This window comes from Chrysochloris asiatica, unplaced genomic scaffold, assembly GCF_000296735.1.
Source record: "Chrysochloris asiatica unplaced genomic scaffold, ChrAsi1.0 scaffold00175, whole genome shotgun sequence".
In the NCBI taxonomy this organism is placed as follows: domain Eukaryota; kingdom Metazoa; phylum Chordata; class Mammalia; order Afrosoricida; family Chrysochloridae; genus Chrysochloris; species Chrysochloris asiatica.
In genome coordinates, this window is record NW_006408693.1 from 4,860,283 (window position 1) to 4,885,849 (window position 25,567).

General features: G+C 38.1%; 1 protein-coding gene across 1 annotated transcript in view; it reads right to left on the reverse strand.

Moving 5' to 3' along the window:
- Positions 1 to 25,567, reverse strand: part of ACSS3 (acyl-CoA synthetase short-chain family member 3) — a 304,234-nt gene that overhangs the window by 202,810 nt on the left and 75,857 nt on the right. The window contains exon 3 of the mRNA XM_006871832.1: positions 5,446 to 5,634. Coding sequence (XP_006871894.1) covers positions 5,446 to 5,634 — 189 coding nt within the window. The remainder of the gene's footprint in view (positions 1 to 5,445; positions 5,635 to 25,567) is intronic.

The window sequence follows — 25,567 nt, forward strand, 5'->3', positions numbered from 1 at the left end:
TGGCCCAGGATCGAGCATTGTTTCGTTCTGCTGTGCATGGGGTCGCTATGAGTCGGTTCCGACTCGATGGCACCTGACAACAATAAGTAGGATGTGACGCCACGGGCACATAACCACCACCACCATCAATATATTTATAGTTTTGTGTTTCTCTTTAAAAGTAACCCACATGGCTTAAAATTCATGTTCCACAAAATCAGGACCTACCCCTGTCGTTAAACTACACTTGGCACTTAAGTTCTTCACCTTACAAGTCCTGGTGTGGCGCTGTGGGTTAATGCTCCATATTGCAAAGCCATTTGAACTGCAAAGTCGGTGGTTCAAACTCACCAGCTGCTTCTCCGAAACCCTATACAGGGTTGCTATGGGTTGGAATCCACTCTACAGTACTTAACAACAACAACACAGTATAGCTACTCAAGCAAGGCATCTCTTGAGATAATCTAAACTCTCCAAGGTTAATTTGGGTCCCTTTATCTTTTAGTTTCTTATGACTGATTCAGTGTTTACCACATGATTAGTTCTCAATGAGATTTTGGGACTTAAAAAGTTCATGGAAAAATGAAATTAAAATATACACACGTTTAAATATAAACGCCTCAAGGTATGGACACTTTTCTAAGTGACGATAAAAGCCACTTAGTCCATTTAGGGAATTTAATTATGTCAAAGCAGTCTATTTTTTTTTTTAACTTATTAACTGAAGAAAAACGAAAGTTCTTTAAAGATGTTTCAAGATTAGGAAACAAAAAAAGTAGTCAGAGGGAGCCAAATCAGTACTACCATAAGAGGGCAATCTAACGATTGCTCTTTGAAAATTGCAAAATTTCCCTTCTTTGATGCGAAGCATGATGAGGAACATAATTTTGGTGGAGAAGGGCTCTGACAAAGTTTTCTCAGGCATTTTTTTGCTACAGCTTTGGCTAACATTTTCAAAACACTCTCATATTAAGCAGATGTTACATTCTTTGGTCCTCCAGAAAGTCAACAAGCCAAATGTGTTGAGCATCCCAAAGAATTGTTGTCATGAACTTTGCTCTTTTGACTGGTTTGCTTTTGCTTTGACTGAACGTTTTCCACAACTTGATAGTCATTGCTTTGATTATGTTTTGTCTTCAAGATCATACTAGTCAAGCTATACTTCATCATGGGTACATTAATTTTGGCAGCCATCAAGCAGAAAGTTTGCTCAACTTTAATTTTCAGGCAGAATTGTGTAAACTGAAGCAACTGAAATGGCTGTGGTGTTGGCACTTGTTTCTGTTGTTAATTGCCAGTCCTCTTCTATTATGACAAGATTAAGTTTTCCCTCACAAACTGATATGGATGGTGTGCTTCTACAGGCTTTAATATTTTCTCATCCTTTCTTTAAAAATGGAGGAGTCCTGGTGTGGTACAGTAGGATAAGCACTGGAATGCTAGCTGCAAGGTTGGTGGTTCAAACCCACCAGTCATTCCTCAGAAACCCTATACAGGGTAGCTATGAGTCAGAACTAATTTGACTGCACTTAACAACAACAAAAACATCCATTTGGAAGCTATTGATTCCTTTTGGGCATTTTCCCCATAAACTTTTTGTAAAGCATCAATGACTTCACCATATTTCCACCAAATTTCACAATAAATTTAATGTTTGCTCTTGTTTCAATTTTAGCAGAATTCATGTTGCTGATAGGGAATCTTTTCAAACTGATGTTTTATCCTTCTTAGTGCCTCAAACTTAATCCTGTTTGAAAATATTTTAATTAGTTGGTATGAGTTTACTTTGGTATAAAAAAATTAAATTCACACAGGTTTTTCATATAATACACATTTTCCATGAACTTTTTGAAGACCCCTCATATGTGTGAAACTGAACTAAAACTCTCCTTGAATTCCAGAAACAAGCAGGTCTTCATTCTTTTAAGTACTTTATTTCTTTACCAAGGAATCCAAAGCAAAGAGACATATAATAAATTATTCAGGAGACAGATAATCAATCCAAGTTATTTCATTTACTACTAAATTCTGATACCTGGAAATATTTCATCTAGGGAAGCTTTAGTCCATACAAAATATATTTGTGTATAGTACTTTCTGCTTTTTGAATATCTTTTGATTTCCTTGAACAGAGACTCACTACCATTGGACAACTTGCTCCAGCCTACCAGCGGTGGAATCAGAAAGAGGGCCCAGCTCTGCAGTTAACACAATATACTGCTGTCTCCCGCTACATTCATATTAAACTACCTTTCACAAGAAATAAAAATGAAAAAGAAGTAACTCATGTTTCCCTTTATTACACTTTAAAGGTCAGACATTTTAATATAATTCACCTTTTAATATGGATAGGAGCCTTGTGGTGCAGCGGTTAAAGCACTCTGCTGCTAGGCAAAAGGTCAGCAGTTGAACCCATCAGCCACTCCACTGGAGAAAATTGTGGCAGGCTGTTCCTGTAAAGATTACAGCAGAGGAAATCCTATGGTGGCAGTTCTATTCTATCCTATAAAATTACTATGAGTCAGAATCAACTCAACAGCACTGTGTTGCTGTTGTTTTTCTTTTGATAATATCTATATTTTCAAATGTAGCTTCAGATATCAGCAGCCTCTTTATTTCAAAATGACAAAATCTCCCCTGATTTTAATTATTGTTGTTGCTTTTGTTAACTGCCATGGAGTCAATTCTGAATGATAGTAACCCATCGTAGGGTTTCTGATGACTGGTGATTTTGCATCTCTGACCTTATGTACAGTTAGCAGTCCGTACTTGATCTACAGCACTACTCAAACAAATCAAAGGTGTATCTCTATCTCCATCTTCTTAAACTTGAACTTTCTCATGATCTTGGTTATGAAAATGTGCATTTACTACCTACATTTTTTAAACAAAGCATGTATATGTAAACAAGCCAGTGTGTGCATGTGTACAAGAATGAGTAAAAATTATTCACACTCTAGATGTAGAATTTATATTAATCAACTTTTAGAAAAGACAAATACATTATTTTTCAACATAATCTTGCTTTTCAATATATTGTGTCCATCTATCAACAAGCATTTGTATTCTCCCTTTCTTAAAAATGTTTTAGGCATGAGTGCACTGCTGTCTTCACTTCATCAGAGGTGAATCTTCATCGTCTAATGGCTCCTTTCAGGGGACAAAACAGGTGAAAGTCTAAAGGAGAAAGATCAGGACTATAGGGAGGATGCTTTAACACCTAAAAACAAAGTTTTTGCAGAGTGTCAACAGGGTGGGCAGAGGTATGCAGGATGTGCAAGATCATAGGGCTCCTGGATAGCAGTCCTTGTAATCCAAAATTTAGCCTTCAGCTCTTCAGTTGTTGTTAAGTGCCGTCAGTCGGTTCCGACCCATAGTGACCCTGAACAGGGTTTCCAAGGCTGTAAATCTAAGGGAGCAGAAAGCCTGCTCTTTCTCCCACAGAGCAGCTGGTAGTTTCGAACTGCTGACCTTGCGGTTTGCATCCTGATTCGTAACCACTGCTCTACCAGAGCTCCTTTATATATATATATATTGTTGTTAGGTGCCATTGAGTCGATTCTGACCCATAGCGACCCTGTATAGGGTTTCCAAGGAGCAGCTGGTGAGTTTGAACTACTGACTTTGCAGTTCAAGCAACTTTGCAGTCTGACGTATGAGTCCACTGTGCCACACCAGGACTGCATATATAGAGAGAGAAAGAGAGAGCCTCTCTCCCATTCACATCATACTTGCAAAACTGGTCTCCTTATCACAATTCTTAAACCATGATGCTCACCTGCTCAACAACTTTGACTGATCAAGTTCTACAGACTCCAGCTCAGACAAAAGTCTGCTTTTGCAGTTTTTTTTTCCTTTCTTTTGCTCTTGAAACATACTATGGTCCAATCACTGTCCTTCAAGACAAATTTGACATATTCCTAATTCTGACTCTGACTCATTTTCTTAACCTCTCTTCAAAATTGTCATTCTCCTTAACTACAAATCTCTTTACCTAAAAAAAAAAAAAAAAAAAATCACTTCTGTCTCTAAATTAGAGATCTACCACCCATGGCTTGAAAACCATAGAGGTCCCACAATCTGTTTATGTAAAGTTTTATCCCAAAACACCACACTCCTTTTATTTATATCTCTACTATGGCTGCTTTTGCAACTACACATAGTAAAATTCAATAATTTTAATGGGGACTCAGTCACCTGCAAAGCCTAATCTACTTATTATCTGGCCTTTTATAGAAAACATTCGTCAAACCTTGCTCTAAATTCATGGAACAGAGACAGCTAATATATTTTTGTTAAATGATCACTCTGTGCCAGGCACTGCTGTTTTAACTTCAATATCACATTGATATTTCACAACAGCCTTATGAATTTGCTATTTTCGTACCACATTAATACATTTGGCTCTTCCCCTGACACCCAGTCCTCAACTGCTGTGCTGAATCACAACCCCTGGCAATATACATATAATGAAACTAGTGATGTGTCACATTAATCTGACAGTTTCATTTAGTATCTAGTAGCAATGACGGCATCTAGCCCAGAATGAATGCTTAATATATAGTAGTCACTTAATATACATATTGTTATTGTTGTTATTAAGTGCAGTCAAGTTAGCCGACCCATAGCCACTCTGTATAGGGTTTCCAAGGAGCAGCTGGTGATGCCCTGGGCTGAAAACCCAATGGTCAGCAGTCTAAACCTACCAGCTGGTCCTCAGACACCCTGTACAGGGTCGCTATTGTGAGATAAGAAATATCTTTATCTTCTCATCAAAAAGTTATATGATGAGGAGAGAACTGAAATGAGATAAATTTGGTTCTAACCCGTTTTGAGAAAATTCCCCTATTACTGGATTTGTGTTGAAACCCAGCCAAGACCGGCCAAAACCAGTTCTTGGCTCACTTTCACCTCCTAGAACAAAACATTCCAAACCTCCCCAGCCCCAAACCCTCTCCCTCCAAAGACAGATCATATTAACCAGTCAGATAGGGACAAGACTGTGCAGTTGGAAACCTCACTAAAAGGGTGAACCACAACCTTAGCTTACAATTAGCCCATTGGGTAAAAGACAAGACTGCGTGATTGAAATCCTAACCAATGGGGTAAGGCCCAGCCCAACACACCTTGTCAGGGATAAAAACTGAAGTGGACTGACCACCGGATGTACCTGCTAGCCAGACTTTGTGCTGCTGTGCACCCTTCTGCAGAAGTAAAAGTTGCTTTGCTGAGATTCTTTGTTATATAGTGTCTCTGTTAACGGCATTGAGTCACGTTTGTAACATGAGCTGGAACCAACTTGATGGCACTTAACAACAACAACATACTATAGGTGGCTACTAGACACAAGAGTGGGAAACATTTTGTTCTGTTATGCATAAAGTAACCTTGAGTCAAAGTGGACTTGACAGTAATTAACAACAACACAGATAGCCAATATCTGAGTTTCTCCCCCAAAAGACTTACCTTTGCATGATCAATGCGGCTACTTAGTTCTTTGGATGCAAATCCCCCAAATATGAGACTGTGGATGGCTCCTATTCTTGCACATGCCAGCATGGTGTACATGGCCTGTGGGATCATGGGCATGTAGATAACCACAGTGTCCCCCTTCTTGACGCCATGCTTAACCAAAACACCAGCCAACTTAGAGACCTGCAACAAAATCATCACATCAGCCAAGTCTGGTTTCTGTGTTATTTCAATGAATTTCTAAATTAAGGCAGTAATAGAAGAAGATGGCTATTCTCTTTCTAGCTAATTAATGAAAACAGAGTAATAGATATTTAATGATATGATAATAATATGGATAGTTAAAACAATAAGTATTACTTGTGTTATAATAAGTAAAATTTATTATTAGGTCATATGGACTTCCTGGCTTAAATTTGTTAAAGTATTAATTCCTCAACATATTTCCTGAGCAACTACTTTGTGCCAGATACTCTGGTATGACACTGTAGGATGAGCACTAGACTGCAAACCTAAAGGTCAGCAGTTCTAACCCACCAGCTGCTCCTCAGAAACAGGGTCACTATGAGTTGGAACCAACTAGACACACTTAACAACAACATCAACAACTCTGTTAAGAGTTGGAAGTACAACATTGATTTAGAAAGCTACAACTTTCCCATGCGGGGCTTACATTCTAAAGCAGGAATGGGGAACATTCGGCCCATGGGCCATAAAAAGCCCTCAAAATCAACTGCAGTTTGAAGCATCACATTGTTGTTATTGGCATTAAATGTATCTGAGGAAAAGCTGGTGAGTTTGACCACCGACCTTTTGGTTAAAACTGGCCTTGTCGTCCAGTGCATTATCCCACAAAACCATACTTAGAGGTTAGTTAATTAAATGTTTGACCAAATATTGGAAGCAAATTTTTAAGTTAATAAACATTGTATGGCCTGCTAATGATACTATAAATTTTGGCAGAAAAACAGGTTCCCCACCCCTGCACTAAAGGATGAATTAGTTAAGTGAAAAGAAAAATAATTACAAATTTAGATATATATTAGATTAATTGTGAAGAAAACAAATATGTTTTAAGAAAATATATATATAAACTTACAAGGAAAATTAGGCAGGTTATATTATTACTATTATTCCCATTTTAGTGATAATGAAACTGAGGTTCAAAGATCATAAGAACTAGTAAATTGTAATATCAAGATACCATTGTAGGTATTCTGACTTTATATTCTTTGATTTTTTAATGCCTCAGGCTAATTCATTTCTTACACTTTTCTAATACATTTTAAAACAAAATGACTACCCTGAAGAAACAAAGAAAATTATTTTTTCATTCAACATGTGTTTTTGCAATTTCTAGTAAAAAGATAAAGGTGCTCTGGTAGCATAGTGGTTAACAATCGGGCTGCTAACCTCAAGATCGGCAGTTCGAAACTACCAGTTGTTCTGCAGGAGAAGGACGAGGCTTTCTGCTCCCGTAATGATTTGCAGCCTCGGAAACCCTGTGCAGGGTCACTATGAGTCAGAACCGACTCCACAGTACTTAACAACAACAACAAGTAAAAAAGATAAAATAGATTAAAAATCCATACCCAATATAATTTGTTGCAAGAAACATTTCTATGGGCAATTATATATAGCAGGATATGGGAAACATGCCCAGACTTAAGAAAATAAGAAGTTCAAAATTAATTTATTCTAGATATTATATATTAAATACCTACCGGTTTCTGATATTTCAGTCAATAAAACAAAGGTCTACCATCAGGTGCTTATTGTTATAGCAGATGGAAGACTATAATATATAAAAGAAAATAATACCATTAAATGGTAATCAGTCCTAAAAATAAAGAAGGGTAACAGGATTAGGAGTGTGGTGTAAGGGAAGGCATAAATATGATTCTGAATGTTAAACCTCATGGACTAGTAACCTTGAGGCACAGAAATACAGCAGGTTAAGAATAAATGGATATCTGTGAACAGAGTACTGTTTTAGACAGAAGAAACACCAGCATAAAGACCTAATGGGAATCATACATGCTATGACTGAGGAAACAAGCCCAGAGGAGCTGGAGCAGAAAGATTGAGTGAGAAAACAGTAGGTCAGAAAGTCAATGGACCTAAGGTTTGGCGGGTAACTGGAAGAGCTATAGTTTGCCTTTGAATGTTCAAGATAATGAACAGAGGATGCTCAAGAGAAGAAGTAGGCTACATGGCTATTTGTGGCTCCTTTCATTTCACATTGACTCTCCTACTTTCTAAACAAATTCAAAGGTATTCTGCATGCTGCCTGTTCATCCCTTTTCTCACTATTCACTTTCTCTGTGCAAATAGGTAAAGAGATGGCAAAGGTTAAGTGCTCTCAGGAGTTTTATTTCCCTCTCTATAGCAAATTCTGTAATGGAGTGCTATTTTTTTTTAAGTACTCAAGGGTGCTGAGCAGAGAGTTGTAAGAATTATACATCATAGTAATATATATCGGAATGTAAATTCTTGGAGCTCAAGAGCCAAGATAAACACTAGAAAGATATTTCCAAACACCTTATTGTGTAGTCCCTGCAGAAAGTGATTGTGTTTTGTGATCATGTTACTGGAATTCCATTTAAATGCAGCACTGGGAAAAATTAAGTGGAAGAATCTGTCTTTGTCACACCAGCAATCATGCTATTCATAACATCTTGAATACTGGCCGTAGGTGAATAAAAATTACCTTCAACCAAGGTCCTATCTAGCAATGCTTCAGTAACAATTTTCTAGCTTCTCTTAACAAACTTCCTGAAAGTTGCCCACAGTTTTTCTTTATTCTGAAAGAAATTAGATCAAGAAATTAAAGAAATATTTGAAACATAAAGTTTCAATAGGTGCAACTTAAGTAATTTTGGAGTCAAATAAATGTTACTCCAAAAGTCTTTAAAATGAGGCCACATGGTATCTCAAAAAAAGAAAGAAAGAAAGAAAGAAAAAGCCCAACATAATAAAAATTAGATTTCCTGCATTAAATCTGGTAGCGTAATGGTTACGAATCGGGCTGCTAACCTCAAGATCAGCAGTTCGAAATTACCAGCTGCTCCGCGGGAGAAAGATGAGGCGTTCTGCTCCCGTAAAGATTTACAGCCTCGGAAACACTGTACAGGGTCGCTATGAGTCGGAAGTGACTCCACGGCACATAACAACAATCCAGATTTTCAGGTATTTCCGTAAACCTGGAAGCTGTAGTAAGGGTGGAGCTACATACTTGAATGACAATATTCACTTGAAGATATTATCAGCTTCCTGGCTTGCCATAAGCTCACCATTCTCTGTGGATGACTTCACGGAGTTCGTGTGATACCACATGAAATAAAGGGCATGTGGCCACAGTCACTTATCATGGAGCCTGCGTCTCCATCTCCATTCTGGATCTAAGGAAACTCTCCTATGCTGCTTGTTGTTGTCAAGTGCCATGGATTCATCTCCATTCACAGCAATCCGGTATAGTTTCCTCAGGAGCAGTTGGTGGTTTTCAACCACCGCCCTAGGGGTTACATTCAGTGCCTATCTTACAGCATCACATCATTTTATATGCTTACGGCATTTAAGGGCAGATCATAAAAATTGTGTATATACTAGCAATTCATGGTACTCCCACTAACCATCTCTCCAGTTTATATTAACTTTTTTGGCAGTTAATTGGCACACACTGCCAGAAACTCTTTTTCATTCATTGAATTTCAACTGAAATTAGGTCTAAATTTCAGGATGGCATCTATTTGGTCTAATTTAGCCTTGCTTCTTACAGCAGTCCATTGGTGTTTTCATGCTATGATAACCACACAAGTATTAGTCTAAAGACCCAATATTTACAGGGTCAATAGAGCTGTTTTCATTTCAGGGCTGAATGTCATTCCATTCTATAAAATTTCCCATTATAACTTTAAAATCAAATATCTATATGGTAGAGTCCTGGCGTGGTGCTATGGGATAATGCACTGGACTGCAAGATCGGTTTGAACTGCAAGGTTGGGGGTTCAAATTCACCAGCAGCTCCTTGGAAACCCTATACAGGGTTGTTATGAGTTGGAATCAACTTGTCGGCACTTACAACAGGTACATATATATGGTATGACACTGGAGGATAATGTATCAAACTACAGAGTCAGTTTGAATGGCAAGATTGGTTGTTCAAACTCACCAGCCACTCCTTGGAAACCCTATATAGACTCAATATGAGTTGGAACCATAACCAACTCGACAGCACTTCAAACCAACCTTGTGGTCCAGTGAAATATCCTTCAGGACCACACCTACACTTCTATAAGTGTCGTTGCTGTTCTTGTTATTGTTAAGTGCCATTGAGTTAGTTGAAATGAATAGCGCCCCTATATAGGGTTTCCAAGAAGTGGCTTGTGAGTTTGAATTGGTGACCTTGTGGTTCAAACCGACCTTGCGGTCCAATGCATTAGCTCACATCACCATATCAGGGTATATTGTTGTTGTTGTTAAGTACCATCAACTTATTTCTGATGCATAATGATCCTATATAGAGTTTCCAAGGAGCAGCTGTTGAGCTTGAACTGCTGACCTTGCAGTTCAAACGGCTTTGCAGTCTGGCACATTAACCCACAGCACCACACCAGGACTCCTATGTGTGTATGTGTGTGTGTGTATCCGTGGCAGCATCAATGAACTCAAGCGTAGCAACAATAGTGAGGTTGACCCAGGATCGGGCAGTGTTTCATTCTGCTGTGCATAAGGTTGCTATGGGTCAGTACTGACTCGATGGCACTTAACAACAACAACAACAATATATATATTGGTGTGCACTGGAGGATAAGTACTGGACCATAAGGTTGGTTTTAATGGAAAGTCAGCAGTTCAAACTCACCAGTCACTCCTTGGAAACCCTATGCCGGGTTGTTATGAGCTGGAACCGACTTCATGACACTTAACAACAAATTATATATATATATATAATTTGAACCGCCAACCTTGCCATTCAGTGTGACTCCAGGTGTGGAGCTATAGGATAAGCACTGGACTGAAAACCACAAGGTTGGCAGTTCAAAGCCACCAGCTACTCCTAGGAAACACTGTACAGAGTTGATATGAGTCAGAGACAACTTGAGGGAACTGAACAAACAGCATACAAATATATATATATATTTTTTTTTAAGTATGTGTTTTTATGTATTCATTTATGTTAAAAATTATGGTACAAGTGCTTTCAAAAACTAAATACTTGCTAATAACAAGCAAAAGTAAGTGCACACTGATTTAACAGAAAAGTATTTTGATAAGTCTTTTCAAACACATATGCATAAAAAATAGATATTAAACCATAGTTAGTTATATAGAGTCCCTGACATGTGCCAATTATGCATCTAGAAAAGGCATCCAATGAAAATAACTTGTTTAAAAACTTAAATGATATTAAAGCTACCTTTTATGGAAAACAAACTTTCAGGAATATAAATATTTTTATATATCTTAAGAAGCTGTTAAGACAGTGACGACTTACTGAAAATGATTTGAAATATTTTTTATTTAAGACCGATACTAATCTAAGTCAATTTAATCATGACATAGACCTCTAACAGCATAAAAGTAGAGGTGATGTTATTGTTGTTGTTGTTGTTAAGTGCCGTCGAGTCGGTTCCGACCCATAGCGACCCTGTACAGGGTTTCCGAGGGTGTAAATCTTTACGGGAGTAGAAAGCCTCATCTTTCTCCCGCGGAGCGGCTGGTAGTTTCGAACTGCTGACCTTAAGGTTCGCAGCCCGATTCGTAACCACTACGCTACCAGAGCTCCTTGAGAGGTGATGTTATTAAGAGAAGAAAAATCTTTATTCAAAGGGTAAAATTGTACCATATATAGTCAAATAAAAGCTCATTACTACTTACCTAAAACACAGAGGAATACATCAGGGTAAGTAAAAAATAATGCTACAAAGCTATCATTTGTTGTTGTTAAGTGCTATTGAGTTGGTTCCGACTCACAGCTTCCCTGTATAGGGTTTCCAAGGAGTGGCTGGTGGGTTTGAACTACTGACCTTGTGGTTTGTAGTCCAGTGCTCATCTTACAGTGCCACACCAGAATATCACAATGTGAAAATATTGTTTCTCAATATAGACTCAATGACAATAGATCTATACACTTCTAAAGAAGGTGTTTACATCTCTCCAACTCCTCCCTAAGAATGTCATCAGCATTCTCCAATTTACACTATGTCAAAACAGCAGTTTTAGCACCCTGGGTGGATTTAAATTGCGTTACTTGTATGTTTTCTTTGAGTGTGGGAAACAAAAATATATCTGAATGGACAAGATCAAAACTGTAGAGTGTGGTAAGGTTTTCAAATGAAATTCCCATAGAATAGTCTTTGTTGTTATTAAGTGCCATCAAGTAGGTTCTGACTCATAGTGACCCTGTATAGGGTTTCTGAGGAACAGCTGGTGTTTTTTAAATGCCGACCTTGTGGTCCAGCTCTTATCCTACAGTTCCACACTACCCTCAAAGTAGGTGAATTTTTCTGATGGAAAAAAAATACTTGGTGCAAGTTTCCTGGCCTTATTTTCAACAATGAAGTTTTCAATTTTCTTAGAAATTCTTCATAATAAGCATCCATGATGGTTCTATTTCTTTTGAGAAAATCTGTCAAGATTAGCCTTTTGAGTGCCAAGAACCAGCTCTGGAATCTTCTGTACCTTCTGTCTGTATTTGCCTCTCTACCTTGAGTTTAACTAGCCCAACAGATCCCCTCAGAAGTCACCGTTATAACTGGATATTTATTTATTTTTAAAAAGGTACCCTATTGAGTCCTGGTATGGCGCTGTGGGCTAATGCGTCAGACTACAAAGTCATTTAAACTGCAAGGTCAGTGGTTCAAACTCACCAGCTGCTCCTTGGAAACCCTATACAGGGTCACTATGAGTCAGAATTGACTCGACGGTACTTAACAACAACAATGAGACTTAACATGGTTATGAATTGGGCTGCTAACCTCAGGGACAGCAGTTGGAAACAACCAGCCATTCCGTGGGAGAGAGATGAGGTTTTCTGCTCCCGTAAAGATTTACAGCCTCAGAAACCCTATGTTACGCAGGGTGGATGGTAGTCAGAACCGATTCCACAGCACACCACCACCACCACCAATAAGACTAAGACAAGTACATTACTTACTGAGTGAACTTTTTTGCAGCGATCATCTGCTGACCACATGACAGTTTAAACACTTTTGTTTTCCATGTGTGAACTGGAATCCTGTTAGCAATGCTTTTCAACTTACCCTAACCCAACATTTTATATTTAAGAATGGCATTCGATTAAGTTATGGTAGAAAAAAACGTAACTTTTCATCTTATTTTCAAAACAGTTACATGACAGTGGGCTAAAAAGAAATTAATAAAGTTTCTTCTCAAATAATTTTCATCAAAGGAGCCAGTAAATATTGTTACTCAAAGTAATCATTTTCATCATTTCTATTTTCTACACAAGAGGGCTTCAATTAATATTTGGGCCATTTAAGACTATGAATTCGCAAGCAAAATGAAATGGGGAATTATTTAATCCATTTAGTTCAGGCTCAAAATAACCACAATTTCAGTAATCTGTGTGCTTTCGAGACCAATGTGATTTGCAGATGAAATTTCACAGAAATTTATATCAGTCCTATATTTTGTATGTGTATGTGTTTTCCGCTTTTACAAGGCATATGAGCCTCTATTTCATTATTATTCACATATTGCTATTTATAAGGACATCATAAACATTCATATCTCAAAAGAGAACACCTTATTAATTTCATAACACTTATGTAGCGTAGTGGTTACGAATCGGGCTGTGAACCGGAAGGTCAGCAGTTCGAAACTACCAGCCGCTCCGCGGGAGAAAGATGAGGCGATCTGCTCCCGTAAAGATTTACAGCCTCGGAAACCCTATTCAGGGTCGCTATGGGTCGAAACCGACTCTACGGCACTTAACAACAACAACAATTGTTAAATAACAGATCCTTGTTGGCAGAGAAAACAATCCTACTTCAAGAAGACGTCTAAGACTTAAAGGAATGAAAAATGTGATTGATATTTCCCATTAACCTGTAACATGACTGCAGTGCTGGCATAAAACAGAAAGAAGCATGTACACAGAAAGAATAATTAATGGATTGTCTCCACTTTTTATCATTGTAACATCTCTCCATTCTATCTAAGCATTCATAAGAGGCAACTAGTAACTTGCCCTGCTTTTATTCACTTGACAGCTTCTGCTAAAGTACTTAATCCTCATGCGGATTTTAATTTGTCCAAGGAAGTAAAGACTTCTCAGACTGGATAGAGCAAGAATTCAAGGTGAAGAGTTTTAGGAAATGAGCTGTGAACAGATGAAAAGACTATATCAAAACTCATTCAAAGCCTAGCTAAGCTATGCTAGATTTAGACTTAACCCTAAGAACTATGTATAATAATTTAAAACATTTAAGTCTTCCTTAGCAGCAGGGCCTTTCCATAGTCTTGCAATGCAATGACTGTTGTCTGAACTAGATTTACAAACCTAGTCACAATGGGGATAAAAACAAAATCAACTGATTTCAGAAATAGCATGATAAATAAGAGTAGAAGTCCCTGAGTCATACAAGAGGTTAACCAGCAGCTTTTAAAAGAAGTTTGAGTTGATCCAGAAGCACTTTCAAGACTTAGTGAATGATCTACTTCCAAGAGCTCAGCAATGAAAACCCTACTTAAGCACAGCTGTACTGTGAATACATGGAGTTTTTGAATACTGGTAATTGTATAGGAATTAGTGATTTATAAATTTAGGCTAAATAGAGGGAATAGAAGTTAAAGAGGGAGTCTAAGCTAGTTGGATATGACGCCCTTCACAAAGCTGGAAAACAAAAGGAAAAGTGGGTTTGGAATTGTTAAGTACTGAGACACTAGTGAGGCCACCAAATGGAGCTATCTACTTGTTGTTATTGTTGTTAAGTGTCATTAAGTCGGTTACTACTCATAATGACCCTGTATAGGATTTTCAAGAAGAGTATGTTGAGTTGGGGCCTCCAACCTATGGTTCAAACCAACCTTGCTTTAACCCACAGCGCCACACCTGGACTCCCATTGTATAATCCAAGGACTCCTGGTGTTGCAATGTTGGATGGACTGTGAACCACAAGGCTGGCAGTTCAAACCCACCAGCTGCTCTTTTGGAAACTCTATACACTGTTGCTATGAGTTGAAACCCACTCGATGGCTTTTAACAGCAACATTTAAGCTGAAGGTTAAGAGAATGGTGTTGGCTGATGATGCAGAACTGGGAGTGACCAACCGTGTACAGTTAATCAGTTCTGTGAGTTGGGAAAGGGGTAGACATGATTTATAGGATTTGCAAATATCTATTTTGACTATTGGAATCCTGGTGTGGCACTGTAGGATAAGGACTGGACTGCAAGTTCATTTGGATCACAAGATTGGCAGCCCACACTCAAAAGCTGCTCCTCAGAAACCCTATACAGGGTCCCTATAAGTCAGAATCAACTGAATGCACTTAACAAAAGTGAATATTGATACGATGGTACATGAATGGTTTAACAATTGGCTTGCAAATTTCCTAAATATTTAACTGTCAGCTCTCCAGTTCAGCACACCACTAAAGGAGACAATAGAAGTAGAGGTAATGTGCTATGGAGAGCTTAAAAGTAAAAAAGGAAAGTGGCCTAGAAGAGGTAGGTAGTAAAGAGATGGCCAAAGAAAATGGTGTCCAAGCAGATTTAAACCAGCAAGTGAGGCTAGGATTCTATGGCAGAAGTCAGTGAAGACTGTCTGAGAGTGGTCAAGAATGCTGAATATGATCAAGAGATCAAGTAAAACATTGAAATCTATTGGAAGCAATTATAAGAATATATTCATGACCATGGCTTGGGTAATTTTGGAGGCTGTAAACAAATTTTACAGTGTTTTGGAACAAAAGCTCATAAAAGAGTTAAAGGAAGGCTTCAGTATACCAAAAAATGGCTCTCCTCTATTGAAAAGGGAAGGAAAGAGAAGACAATAGTTGTGGATTCTATCAACTCTACAGGTCTGGTGTTAGAAAGTTTTCATCCTTGCTTCTTGGTTTTCTTAAACTTGAGGAATGGATGTGAATGGGTCTTTGGATAATGGAAAATGAAATTTATTAGAAAAATTTTAGAAGGAAAAACTAATGTGTAGCATTAAAGTCTGTAACAATAGAAGACTTGCATCATTCAACTAAAGAATCTAACCTAACAGAGAGGTGAGACAGGAAGGAATTATTAGGTAGATTTAGAGCCATTTAAGACTGTAGTATTCAAATGAGTATTGTTTCTAAAAATAGACACTCTGACAATGTGCTGGTGTTGCATTGTATTAAAAACACCAGATGTTTAAAAGATTTTCTAAATGCTATTATCCCAAATTTATATATGTTCTCCACTGTTGCCCCACCTTTTATCTACCAAAAGTTGAACTCTTGAGCTTCCCCATGTATCTATTACCAGCTGAAAATCACAATGCCCTTTCATCCTTTGAAAATTACATTTGTGATGTCCCCTTTTCCTCCAACATTCACCTCACAATTCAGTTTATTCCACCTCTCTCTTTCTCATGAATCTCTTTAACTAACTTCACTTTCTGCCTTTCTCTTTTTCCATTTCACCTATTTATCTCAGAATAAAAAGAAATAACAGACAGTTTCCTTTTCTTCTCCATTTACTGTTTGATTTTCTCAACTAATCCTTATCATAAATAATAAGGAAAAAACTAATGCTAATGATAAACCTTTATGGATGTAATGAAAGAAGGAAGTTTCAGGCAAAATCCATGATAATATAAATCTCTGTCATGCTTTTAAATACTCAGAAATACAATCATCTTCATACACTTGTTGTTGTTAAGTGCCCTTGAGTTGGTTCCAACTCATAGCAACCCTGTAAAGGGTTTCCGAGGAATGAACAGTGAGTTTGAACCACTGACCTTGTGGGTGGTTCAAGCCAACCTTGCTACCACATTATCCTGCAGCACCACACCAGAACTCCCCCTAAACACTTGTTAAGTACCATTGAGTTGGTTCCAACTCTTAGTGACCCTTTACAGGGTTTCTGAAGAGCAGCTGGTGAGCTTGAACTACTGACTTTGCAGTTCAAACCAATTTTGCAGTCCAGCATGTTAACCAGCAGTACCACACGAGGTTGTAAATTTTAACATTAGCAGAGAGCCTGATCTTTCTTCCTTGGAGTGGCTAATGGGTTTGAACTGCTGACCTTGTGGTTAGCAAACCAGTGTTATTCCTACAAGATCACCAGGGCTCCTTTTGTATTTGAATGCTCTCCTCTAACGGAACCTGGTTTTCTCTAGCTCTAACACTTATAATGATTTTTAATTTATATTTATTTTCTTATTTCCCTATCTTAATTAATGTGTTTTATTTTTCAGTGCTAGTACATTGTATTTCAGATATATCAGCGTTGAACAGTTTTGTGGCTAAATTGAAAGCAAAGTACCATTCAGAAAAGTGCCATTCATGACATATGGAGAAATACAGTAGAAATTGTAATGGAATTACCAATGACTTTTTAGAAACTTCTTTTTAAGTTCTGCTATTCAATCAATTCCCACACATAGCAACCCTGTATGGGGTTTCCACGGAGCAGCTGGTGAGTTTGAACCTCTGATGTTCCAGTGATCAGTCCCGCGCTTATGCTACAATGCCACACTAGGAATCCGCTTCTAAATTGATTATTTTCTGTATATGTCCTACGGACTTTCTAAAAATAAATGGCCTAGTCTTGAAGCAAGTTTTTAATAAAATTAAAAACCTGACACCCACCTGGACAAAAATGAAACAGAAAATTCAACAATTCGGGAGCCATCTTCACAATTATGCATTCATATACCTTTATACAGGAGCTCAGCTAGAGTAGTGGTTATGAATCGGACTGTGAACCACAAGGTCAGCAGTTCGAAACTACCAGCTGCTCCGCAGGAGAAAGCGAGGCTTTCTGCTCCCGTAAAGATTTACAGCTTAGGAAACCCTTTACAGGGTCACTATGAGTCAGAACCGACTCTACTGCACACAGCCACCACCAATGTAAAAAGCATTCAATTCAATATGGTGGTGGTGGTGTGCCGTGGAGTTGGTTCTGACTCATAGTGTCAGGAACAGGTTAGGACCCCTGGACCCTAGGCCTCTCTTACCCTAGCTTTATATCCACCCCTTTGCCCTGAGTCCTCTCCTACTAAACAGGGCTAAAGAAAGGTGGAAGGTCATCTCTAATCCAACAAGAATTCTAACACTGAGAACTGCCTGAAGACAAAGATAAGGATATCAGGACCTGACACCCTAATAGAAGCAGCCGGCCACCAGCAGACAGCCCATGAAGATAATACCTAGAGCTGACAACTGTAGAAGGCACTTCATTTCCAAGAAGCCATCTGCCACTTACTAAAAATACAACGCATATTCAACATACAACTCCTCCTAATCAATATGTATTAGTCCACTCTTGAAGGAGAAGCCCCTATACCTTTATAACCCAGTGCACCCAAACCCCAAAGGGTCTTCTGCACTTGCAGAGATAGACCCACTTCTCTCTTTGAAATGTACTTTCACTTTGACTTTATCTATGCTCCCCAATTCTATCAAGTCTTCTCCATATGCAAAGACGGACCTGCTTATCTCTCTGAAGTGTACTTTTGCTTTGCAACAAAGGGCTTCAAAGAGGATGTTTATTGTTTGTGTGTGACTGAGAAGTGGCAACTCGGTAGAACTAATTCTTTAGAGAGTGAGAGGGACCAGGAAAAATGTGACAATAGTGACCCTGCATAGGGTTTCTGAGGCTATAAATCTTTACGGGAGCAGAAAACCTCATCTTTCTCAAGCAGAACAGCCGGCAGTTTCAAACTGCTAGCTTTGAGGTATATATAGCAGCCCGCATCATAACCACTATGCTACCAGAGCCCCTTTCAATTCAATCTAAGATTATGCAAATAATTTTTAACTGCTTTTGAGTCACTTCTGACTCATAGTGACCCTATATAGGGTTTCCGAGGAGTGGCTGGTGAGCTTGAACCACTGACCTTGTGGTTCAAACCGACTTTGCAGTCCAGCACACTAACCCACAGAGGCACACCAGGACTCCAATCATTAGATATTAGGTAAGAATCTATTCATTGGATGATCAGAAAAGTCATGGTGGTAATAATTGTCCTACATATTTGTGTATACAGTAGTAAACATGTAAAATGTGAAACAAATGCATTATTTTCAAGAAACAACTGTATGTCTGATATATATATTTTAATAATGGCAAATGGGGAACAAACACACACATACAAATCATCCACCCTTTACTCATACTATTAAATCATATTCTTTCACTAATCTAGTAGATACACTATTGTAATGTTTCTCAACCTGGTCTGTTTAGACACTCTTAGAGTTCATGAGTTCTCTATAAAAAAATTTAAACTTTGTGTTTTGATGTTGGTCACAATTAGACCATAAATGTAGCATTATCTCCATTATATGAGCACTCATGAGGTTTCACTGATATCATTTACCTATTTACAAGGCATGTTGTTGTTGTTGTTGTTAGGTGCCATCGAGTCAGTACCGACTCATAGCGACCTTATGTAGAGCAGAACAAAACACTGCCCGATCCTGGGCCAAACTCACAATTGTTGCCACGGTTGAACACACTGATGCTGCAACTTTGTCAATCCATCTCACTGGGGGTCTTCCTCTTTCTCTGACCCTTCACCCTACCAAACATGATATCCTTCTCCAGTGACTGGTCCCTTATGACAATATGTCTGAAGCATGAGAGACAAAGTTTGGCCATCCTGGAGCACTCTGGCTGCACTTCTTCCAACACAGATCTGTAGGTTCTTTTGGCAGCCCATGGCACTTTCAAGATTCTCCTCCAACACCTTAACTCAAAAGCATCAATTCTTCTATGGTTTTCCTTATTCACTGTCCAGCTTTCACACACATGAGGTTATTGAAAATACCATGGTGTGGGTCAGGCGCACCTTAGTCTTCAAGCTGACATCTTTGCTCTTCTACAAGGCATAGATAAGGTAATTTATCTAACAAACATATTTTTTAGTAGAGCCAATTATAATATAAATGAAGTTTTTATTGTATATTTAGGAAAGTGAAGGAAGTAAAACTAATCTTTTGCAATACTGCATCATTTTCTCTAAACAAGGCAACCAGTTGCTGGTGTTGTTGTTGTTAAGTGCCATAGAGTTGGTTCCAACTCATAGCAACCCTGCAAGGAACAACTAGTGTTTGAACTGCCAACCTTGTGGCTAGAAATCTAGTGCTTATCCTACAGCACCACATAAAAAAACCGCAAGGCAACCACTTTGTAGTTACTGTTAAGTGTCACTGAGTTGGTTCTGATTCATAGCCACCTTGTATTGGGTTGCCAACGAGTAGCTGGTGAGATTGAAGCACCAACCATGTTGTTCAAACAAACCTGTGCTTTATCCCACAGAGCCACACCAGGATTCCTAGAAGGGCTAAATATCTGCATGTGTCTCTAAGTTTTTGTGTTTTAGGGTTTTGCTTGAGAAAATAGTGAATCAGTGAAGGAATATTATCATACTTCCCTGCCATGACATATTTCTGAAGATATGGAACTCATATTTTCAAAAACACTTCCAAAAAGGCAGGAGCAGGAAGAATGACTTTTCACGGGACATGGCCCTTGATTTCAAAGTAAATTTTCTCCTCTCAATTTTTTACCCTCTATAATTACAACCATTGCCTAATTATCTTTTTAAGAATTGCCTTTAATAAAGATAATAAGCATTTCCAGTTTAAATTAAATTAGAAATTTTCAGTAAAAATTGAGTTTCATCAGTTTTCACTGTGTACTACATGTGATCATGAAATTTTCTCTAATATTCTTCAGGGGTTGTATTCTTATTATTTAGAAAATAAATACATAAAAATTCATATTTGTTTGAGTACAAAAAGAGCATATATATGGTGCAAAGAGGTTAATTAAAACTTAAAGGTAGATAAATATGGACTTAATGTATCAATTGCTTAAAATTTCATATATTCGTGTTAAGTGCCATTGGGCTAGTTCATACTCATGGCAACCCTGCGCATGTTTTCCAAGAGTGGTTGGTGAGTTTGAACCACTGAGCATGTGATTAGCTGTTCACAGTGCTTATCCCACATAGCCACAACAGGACTTCAAAATTCCATATAATTGATATAATATCTACCACTCATCTGTCAGTTTGTTGTACTGTGTTGGCTTGTGTGTTGCTGTGATGCTGGAAACTATGCCATGGGTATTTTAAATATCAGCTGGGTCACCCACAGCAGACAGGTTTCAGCTGAGCTTCCAGATGAGGACAGAATAGGAAGGAGAGATGGAATATTTAAGTCAATGAAAACCTTATGAATAACAGTGGACCACTGAAAGAACCAGAATATTAAAACATGATGAAGAGCACCAGAATATTGTCAGATATACAGCAAGAAGATGAGTCCCTCAAGTTGGAAGGCACTCAAAAAAAGGTACTAGGGAAGCTGCCTCCTCAAAATTGAGTTGGCTGTGATGATGCGAGTGGATTAAAGCTTTCAGGACCTTCATTTGCTAATGGGGCACAACTCAAAATTAAGAAAAACAACTGTAAACATCCACTAATAATCTGAACATAGAATGTACCAGGTATGAATCTAGGAAAATTTGAATTTTCAAGAATGAAATGGGATGCATAAACAATATATCCTAGGCATTAATGACCTGAAATGGACTGGCATTGGACATTTTGAATTTGACAATCACATGGTTTACTATGCAGGGAATGACAAATTGAAGAGTAATGGCATTGCATTCATCATCAAAAAGAGCCTATCAAGATCTGTCTTGAAGTACAACATTGTCTGTGATAGGATAATATCCATATACCAACAAGGAAGACCAGAGTCCTGGTGTGGCGCTATGGGTTGCTGTGCCAGGCTGCAAAGCCACTTGAACTGCAAGGTTGGTGGTTCAAGCTCACCAGCTGCTCCTTGGAAACCATATACAGGGTCACTATGAGTCAGCATCGACTCAACAGCACTTACCGACAACACAATAAGGAAGACCAGTTAACATCACTATTATATTCATATTTACGTACTAACCACTAAAGCCAGTGATGATGAAATTGAAGAATTCTACCAACTTCTTAAGTTTGAAATTGATCAAACATGCAATCAAGATGTATTGCTAATTACTGGTGATTGGAATGCAAAGGTTGGAAACGAAGAAGGATCAGTCATTGTAATGCAAAGGTTGGAAATGAAGAAGGATCAGTCATGGTAGTAGAAATGATGCTGGAAATGGCATGATAGAATTTTATAAGACTAATGACTTCTTCAATGCACATACCTTTTTAAACAACTTAAAAGATGACTATACATATGAACCTCACCAGACGGAATACACAGAAATCAAATTGATTGCATCTGGGGAAGAGATAATGGAAAAACTCAATATCATTAGCCAAAACAAGACCAGAGGCAGACTGTGGAACAGATCATCAGTTGCTTATACACAATTCAGGCTGAAGCAAAGAAAATTAAAACAAGTCCAAGGGAGACAAAACATGAGAATGATCATGTTGTTGTTATGTACCGTGGAGTCGGTTCCGTCTCATAGCAACCCTGTACAGGATTTCTGAGGCTGTAAATCTTTACGGGAGCAGAAAGCCTCATCTTTTATACACACAATTTTTTTCCCCCAATGTAATTTTATATAGCTACTAATTTGAAAAAAAAAAAAAAATCTAATAAGGAGGATATAATAAACACAAATACGTCTCCTGTAATGTGATACTCTCAGTAGTTGGTGTAAGAATTTCAAGGACGTGATAGTCATCTTGAACCAGCATGCCATGTGCTAAGAAATTAACTTTCTTCACAGAAATTAAGACATTATAATTTACTAGGAAAATAATACCAAGCTCTATTACCCATTAAATTTATATGTTCTCAGAATAAAGGAAGCTAGTCAGTCATTTCAAATAGTATATCAACCATTCATTTCCTCATCAGTCATCAAATATTTGGAGTCCTGGTATGATGCTACCAGATAAGCACTGACCATTAATTGCAAGGTCAACTATTCAAACCCACCAGCCACTCCTCAGAAAGCCTGCATAGGTTCACTATGAGTGGTAACTGACTCGGAGACAGTTAGCAATAAGAGCTTCAAATATTTACCATGTTTCAGGCATTGTTCTGTGAACAAAACCAAAGTCAATGTCATCTTGAAACTTACATTTGAAGGGGCAACAGAATTAAGGAAGATAGAAGAAATATAAAGAATGAGCTGACTAATAAATGCTAAACTAAAAATTAATTTTTAAAAAGGAGGTATGGAGTGGTGTGTGCATGGATATTTATATTTAGTAGGGTATGGAAAAGCTCAATGAGGAAATAACATTCAAGTAGTGTGAACCATAAGGTATCTATAGGAAAAAAAATACATATACATTGTTGAGTTGTTAAGTGCCCTTAAGTTGATTCTGAAACACAGTGATTCTGTATAGGATTTCTGAGGAGCACCTGATGGGTTTGAATCACCGATCTTGTGGTTCAAACTGACTTTGTGTCCCAGTGCTTTATCCTTAAGGGCCAAACCAAGACTCCAAGTAATGGGTTGTTGTTATTGCTAAGTGTCATCGACTCTGTTCTGACTCATGATGTTGGTGTTGGTGTGCCGTGGAGTGGAGTTGGTTCAACTCACAGTGCCCCATATAGGGGTTGCTAATGCTGAAGTCTTTACAGGCGCAGAAAGCCTCATCTTTCTCTAGCGGAACGGCTGGTAGTTTTGAACTGCTGACCTTGATGTTAGCAGCCCAACTTGTAACTACTACGCTACCAGAGCTCCTTGCTGAGGAGAGTAGTGAGCTTGAACTGCCATCATTGTAGTTCAAACCAATCTTGCAATTCAGCGCATTAACTCACAGCGCCACACAATAGCAAAGGGTAGGGAGGCACAGATGCCCTGTAATGAGAGTGTGCACTGGTGCTGTATCAGAGACGCGAGAAGGAAAGTAGGTCTCAGCAGCCAGATCATGCAGAGCCAGGGCCGCCGGAAGGATTGGTGTTTGCTCTATTATTTCCACCAACCACAGGATAAATACAAATCTGACACTCACCTTCCATCCAGTCAGGCTCACTGGAGCCTATTTCTGCCCACTCATGGACAATGCACTTTACACTGAAGCCACCTGAAGGCACCAGGTTGTGTCATACTTCAGGATCTCTCTACATGCTATTTCTTGTGTATGCAGTATGTTTATTCTCCTCACTATTTCCTTTCCTGATTTGGATGTTTGGGCTTATTCTAGGCACTGACTCCTCCAGCAAGCTTCTTTTGCCCTTATATCCCCAACTAAGCAGAGTGCCTTGTTGTGTGTGTTTACAAAGACTGTAGCATTGATCCCTATCATCACCTTTTTCACATTTCATTGGACTTGCCTATTTACACATATGTGTTTGCTCCTTTTGGTCTGTTTATCAGATCTACATAAAACAAAAGAATTTTGAAAAAAATCTCTATTTCTAAACTGTTTCATACATTGTTCTGATCTTTTTTTCCTACTGTTAATTTTTTTAGAATAAAACTTGTTGGTTTGCTAATTAAATAAAAAATGCTAATTAACTTAATCAAGTTTTACCTAGTCAGAAACTCCCAGCAGAAATCAAACGGAAGATTCAAACAAGTAAAGTACAAAGGCTCTTCTTTTTGTTTGTTCTCAAAGGCATTACCCATTAAGTCTTTCTTTGTCTGTCTACTCTACTTAATAAAGCAAAGGCCACAGGGAACCAGAAGCAAGTAATCAAAGTAGAGTACAGTGTTTCCTTCTCTTTGCTCACATTCTTCCTTTAATACTTTAGAGAAGAAAGCCTGGGGAATCAGAAGCTGTCAGCAGGTGAGAGAAACCATGCTTTTAAGTACTTTGATGTCAAGCTAAACTGAAAACAATGAACAGTACAAACATCAAAAGGGTCTAAGAGTCTAGATTCAAAATTAGAAAATCAAGGTGAGTTATCAGAAAATCTTCTAAGCAAAACATATGTGTATTTGTGGTATACAAACACATGTACCCAATTAACTTACAAAGAAAACAACAAAAATTGAGAGTGGCAACATTATTTAATTTTCTAAATTTTAGATTTCTCTTAAGCTTTTGCTTTGATTCTGATGTTTGACAATGTATCATCTTTAATAAGTTGATATAAACAATATTTTCATAATATATAAATATGATTCCTAAAATGTACTCGGGAGTGTTGTGGCTCTATAGAATAAGCAGTACACTACTATCCACAAGGCCAGAGGTTCAAGCCCAGCAGCCACACTACGGGAGAAAGATGGGGCTTTCTGCTCCCTTAAAGATTTACAGTCACGGAAAACAGGGTCAGTGAGTCAGAACCGACTCGAAGGCACATAACAAGAACAACAATATGTACTCCAATTAGAATTCACCAGTATCTCATGCCTTAATATTTAAAAAAATGAGAAAGTGGAAATATGCCAAATTCATAGAACAAGAAATTAATAACAGATAAAATCTCTTTTAAAAGCTGAAAGTGCAAACCTAAAATAAAACATATGGCATAAAAGGTTCCCAGGAAATGTACATTATCTATTAAAATAAGTATAATAAAGGAGTCCTGGTATGATGCTGTAGGATAATGTGCTGGACCACAATGTCAGTTTGAACCATGAGGTTGGCAGTTTAAACTCATCAGTCGCTCCTTGGAAACCAACTCGACGACTCGACTCTTAACAATAATAACAACTATAATAAAACATGTTTTTGTGTGAATAACAAGCTTATTTGCATTCCCTACCCAGCTCCAACATAAACTCTGTGTATATTTCATACTAAAATTACAATGATTCCATATTCACATTAGTAAAAAAGTGCACAATAATATGTATGTGGCATCATTTTATTTTGTTTACTCTGTCTTTAGCTGCCCAGCATTTGAAATCCTTTCCTATTGTTGTTGTTGTCAGGTGCCATCGAGTCGGAACTGACTCATAGCGACCCCATGCACAGCAGAACAAAACAATGTCTGATCCTGGGCCAACCTCACTAC